The 5192-nt window shown below is 43.1% G+C and overlaps 1 protein-coding gene across 1 annotated transcript; it reads left to right on the top strand.

The window, feature by feature from the left end:
• The first annotated feature begins 882 nt into the window (after nucleotides 1-882).
• Nucleotides 883-2089, top strand: LOC138897024 (uncharacterized). The gene is made up of 4 exons (XM_070182978.1): nucleotides 883-1112; nucleotides 1157-1618; nucleotides 1668-1862; nucleotides 1918-2089. The coding sequence occupies exons 1-4, from the start codon at nucleotides 883-885 to the stop codon at nucleotides 2087-2089; spliced, it is 1059 nt and encodes a 352-aa protein (XP_070039079.1).
• The last annotated feature ends 3103 nt before the right edge of the window (nucleotides 2090-5192 follow it).

The raw sequence follows: 5192 nt of genomic DNA, 5'->3' as shown, positions 1-5192 counted from the left end.
TCGGGACCTCAACCAAATACACCAACAAGGCCTAAAACATCATACGAACTTAGTTGAAACCTCAAATCACATCAAACAATGCTAAAACCACGAATCATACCCTAATTCAAGCTTAAGGAACTTAAGAATTTCCAACTTCTACATTCGATACCCTAATTCGATTGACCTCAAATTTTGCACACAAGTCATAAATGACATAATGGAGCTATGAAAAATTTCAGAACTGGATTTCGACCCCAATATCAAACAGTCAACTCCCCGGTCAAACTTCCAAACTTAAATTCCTATTTTAGCCATTTCAAGCCTAATTTAACTACAGACTTCCAAATAAAATTCTGGATACGCTCCTAAGTCCAAAATCACCATACGGAGCTATTGGAATCATCAAAACTCTATTCCAGGGTCGTTTACACATAAGTCGACATCCGGTCACTATTTCAACTTAAACTTTAAACCTTGGAACTAAGTGTTCCAATTCATTCCTAAAAGCTCACCGGACCCAAACTAATCACCCCGGCAAGTCACATAACAACTGTAAAGCATAAATTGAGCAGTAAATGGGGGGAATGAGGCTACCACTCTCAAAATGACCGGTCGGGTTGTTACATATTTATTATTAAACATAAAGTAGGTGGGTGGAGGATTCGGTTTTGGGGAGAGGAACGGAGGAGGTACCTCACTGTTGGACTTCGCTAAGGATTTTGGGTTGGTGATTGAGAACTCCAGCTTTCCAAAAAGATATGAGCATTTGGTTACTTTTAAAATACGGTGGCAAAGATTCAGATCGACTATCTCCTCCTCAGGAGGTGTGACAGAGGGCTGTGCAAGGCTTGCAAGGTTATTCCGGGTAAGGTACTCGCGACGCAACATAGGCTTTTAGTGATGGACGTTGGTATTATGTTAAATAGGAGGAAAAGGTATGCTCGAGGAAGACCGAAAATCATGTGGGGAGCATTGACCAAGGATAAAACCCAAGAGTTAGAGGGGAGGTTATCGACTGTGGGAGCCTGGAGGAGCAGTGGCGACGCGAGCATTATGTGGTCGACGACAACTGGCTGTATAAGGGAGGTTGCAAGAGAGGTGTTAGGGATCTCAGCGGGAGTCTTTGGCGGGTACAAATGATACTGGTGGTGGAATAAAGTGGTCCAAGGTAAAGTGGAAGCGAAGAAGGTGGCATACCTGAAGTTAGTAGGGAGATAGGTGAGGAAGAGAGGCGAGCGTGCTTGGAAAGGTATAAGGTAGCTAGGAAGGAAGCTAAGTTGGCGATCTCAGAGGCTAAGACTGTGGCTTATGGTCATATGTATGAGGAACTGGGGGGAAAAGGCAATGAGAAGAAGTTATTCCGAATGGCCAAGACTAGAGAGAGGAAGGCTCGGGATTTGGACCAAGTGAGATTCATCAAGGACGACGATGGTAGAGTATTGATGGAGGATGCCCAAATTAAGAGGAGATGTCATACTTATTTTTATAAACTTCTAAATGAAGGAGGGGATCAGGATGTTGTTCTAGGTGAACTGGAGCATTCCGGGAGTCATCGTGACTGTGGGGACTGCAGGCCCATCGAGGTTGAGGAGGTCGTGGGAGCTATGAGTAAGATGAGTAGGGGTAGAGCGTCGGGGTAAAGCAGGCTTGAAGTGGCTGACTATGCTGTTTAATGTTATTTTTAGGATGAAGAAGATGCTGGATGAGTGGAGGTGGAGTACAGTGGTGTCATTGTATAAGAACAAAGACGATATCCAGAGTTGTAACAATTATAGGGGTATCAAATTACTGAGTCATACCATGAAAATTTGGGAGAGAGTGGTTGAAGCGATGGCGAGGAGGAGTGTCAATATCAGACAACCAGTTCGGGTTCATGCCAGGTTGTTCTATTACGGAACCTATACACCTTGTTAGACGGTTGGTGGAATAGTATAGGGAAAGGAAGAAGGACCTGCACATGGTGTTTATTGACCTAGAGAAAGCGTATGACAAGGTTCCTAGAGAAGTTCTCTGGAGTTGCTTGGAGGCAAAATGTGTGCCGGTTGCCTATATTAGGGCGATTAAGGACATGTATGAAAGGGGTAAGACTCGAGTTAGGACAGTATGAGATGACTCTGAAGATTTTTTGGTTGTTATGGGGTTACACCAAGGTTCTGCGCTTAGTCCATTCTTGTTTGACCTGGTGATCGACGCGTTAACATACCATATTCAAGGGGAGGTGCCATGGTATATGCTATTCCCTGATGACATAGTTCTGATTGATGAGTTGCGAGCCGGCATTAACGAGAAGCTGGAGGTTTGGACACAAGCTCTTAAGTCTAAGGGTTTCAAGCTGAGTAGGACGAAGACGGAATACCTGGAGTATAAGTGGGCGTGGATGTGTGGCTTGGATCACAGGTCGTCCCAAGTATAGACAGTTTCAAGTACCTTAGGTCGGTTATCCAGGGGGAGGGGTGATCGACAAGGATGTCACACACCGTATTGGGGGTGGGGTGGATGAAGTGGAGGCTAGCATCTGGAGTCCTATGTGACAAGAGAGAGCCACCGATACTCAAAGGTAAGTTTTATAAATCGGTGGTTAGACCGACCTTGTTGTATGGGGCTGAGTATTGGCCTGTTAAAAACTCGTATATCCAGAAGATGAAAGTAACAGAAATAAGGATGTTGAGGTGGATGTGCGGGTACACTAGGATGGACAATATTAGGAATGATGATATTCGGGCGAGGGTGTGTTTTGCGCCCATTGATAACAAGATGCGGGAAGCGAGGCTCAGATGGTTCGGGCATATACATAGGAGAAGCCCGGATGCTCTGGTAAGGAGGTGCGAGCGGCTGGTTGTGGAGGGCATGAGAAGAGGTAGAGGGCAGCCTAAGAAGTATTGGGAAGAGGTGATTAGGCAGGACATGGCGAGGCTTCAGATCTCCGAGGACATGACCCTTGATAGGAATTTGTGGAGGTCAAGGATTAGGGTTGAAGGCTAGGAGGTAGTTGAGTCTTTACTTTCTTCGTACCTTTGTGAGGCTAGTCTGGTAGGGTTTTTGTCGTGAGTGGCAATATTGTGTCTTACTACTTTTTCATTTCTCATAGTGTCGGGTCTATTTACTGGCTATCGCTTTTGCTTTGCATCTATCTTCTTGTTCCCATGTTGTTGTTACTTTTCTTATAATTTATGGGGTGATACTAATATTGTCTCTTTTTGTCTTTTTGTCTTTTTGTATTCTTGAGCCAAGGGTCTTTCATAAACAACCTATCTACTCCCTCGGGGTAGGGGTAAGGTCTGCGTACACACTACCCTCCCTAGACCCCACTAGTGGAATTTTACTGGGTTGTTGTTATTGTTGTTGTTGTTTGTAAGAGAACTTTCAAATATTCCAAGACCTGAATCGGTCCTAAACGCTGGAGGGAGGGGAGGGAAATAAGTCCAGTACTAAAGTTTTTCTTTCCACAGATTTATGAAATTTTAGCTTTAGTTTTTGCCCTCTTACCTTTCCACTTTTCTATATACTGGTGTTTAAGAGCATCGTTTCATAGTTAAATTAATAAAGAGGAGAAGTTTAAAAATAATGCAGGAATTGGTTTTTGTATATTAATTAATTACGAGTTAAGATCACTGAGGGATTCTCTGGGTGAATTATGGAAACGAGCAAGAGAATCTTTTTATCAACATAATATTGAATTCTACCCTTCATGACTAAAAAATAGTGGTTTTTAGCAACGGACGAAATCTGCAACTAAACTATATTAACATCTAGTGCTGATCGTATTAGCAAAAGATTAGTAGATATTTTTTTTATACGATCTAAATCGAGCTCGCCTACGACATGGTAGGTTAGGCCCGAAACATGACAATCAAGGACTGAAGATTGGCCCCAAGTCCCACCGAGCTAGAACCCGAGCTCAGAACGCCTACCTTCGAGAATATTGAGTCTGTGATTCCGGAGTCGACCCTATCCCCGAACGAGCTCGAAGAAACATTGTTAGCATAAACAACTGAAGACCGAATATCCACGATGGCTCAGATATTACGGCGGAAATCTCGACGCGTATCAGAAAGGAACCGTCAATCAGCAAATAACGAGATTTTTACCTTTTATAGAATTGTACCTAAAGTAGGACTACTCTACTATATAAATGAGGGTTTGATAATTTATTTAATAGATTGTAACACGCATTCTAAAGCAATACATTATTATTATTTCTCTCTAAGGTCTTATTCTTCTGTATCTTGATGCCGATCGAAGTGCATCCGGCTCGAGGGTGATTTACCTTCCAAGGCTGAAACTGTTCAATTCGTGTGGTTTGCATTTACTTTATCATTATTTGTTTCAATTACAGTCTAATTTATCATTTTCTGTCAAGATAATTCACATATCCCTAAAAGCACTTACAAATTCAATTGTCATCTGATTTTGAGGGTAACCAGTTTGGCGCTAAAGATAATAGTAGTTATTTGATACGAATCTCCATAACACACACTATTTTACACTTGTTCTTTGATGTGTCTCTAATTTCAGGTTAAAACTCAAAATATCAAACTCTCAATCAGCACCCCTACATGTTCACAATGAGTGGTCATCATGGTGAAAATAATGACATAGCGCCCGGTGGCGAGGTACCACTCGTTGATCCCATCAAAATTCCGGTCGCAGACCCAATTGACGCTAATTCACATGTGACTATCAACACAAATCTGCCTACCGACCCCGAGAATAGTGTCCATGGTGGAACCCGATCTGCAACTCAAAATACACAAAACATTGGAGGATACGGGATCAGTCTACGGGTGATCTTCAAAATGTTGCAGGCTTAACAGGCGGTGATAGCTCAATTACAGAACCAAAGCTGTACACCGAGTAGAATTGAACCTGATCCGTCTCGGGAAGTCACCCGCAGGGATGAACCGGTCACAGAGAGGTCGAATGAAAATGAATCAGGGACTAACCCCGATATCATAAAGATGTTCGAGGAACTGACCAAACGAGTAGAATCGGGGGAGAAGAAAATCGAGGCTAATGACAAAAAGGTGGAAACCTACTATTCCAAGGTCGACCAAATCCCAGGAGCACCGCCGATATTGAAAGGTATGGATTCCAAGAATTTCATACAAAAACCTTTTCCTCCGAGCGCGGATCCAAAGCCGATCCCTAAGAAGTACCGCATGCCCGAGATTCCTAAGTACAACGGAACGACCGACCCAAATGAGCATGTA

The sequence above is a fragment of the Nicotiana tomentosiformis genome, chromosome 8 (genome assembly GCF_000390325.3).
Source record: "Nicotiana tomentosiformis chromosome 8, ASM39032v3, whole genome shotgun sequence".
In the NCBI taxonomy this organism is placed as follows: domain Eukaryota; kingdom Viridiplantae; phylum Streptophyta; class Magnoliopsida; order Solanales; family Solanaceae; genus Nicotiana; species Nicotiana tomentosiformis.
This window is presented reverse-complemented; position numbering and strand designations above follow the sequence as displayed.

Bases quoted from the DNA above. Each gene is read 5' to 3' on its own strand.
- LOC138897024 (XM_070182978.1), top strand. From the start codon at position 883: ATGGACGTTGGTATTATGTTAAATAGGAGGAAAAGGTATGCTCGAGGA. The intron at 1,619-1,667 runs GTAAAGCAGGCT...TGTTATTTTTAG, and splicing joins AGTAGGGGTAGAGCGTCGGG to GATGAAGAAGATGCTGGATG. The intron at 1,863-1,917 runs GTTGTTCTATTA...GGAATAGTATAG, and splicing joins CCAGTTCGGGTTCATGCCAG to GGAAAGGAAGAAGGACCTGC.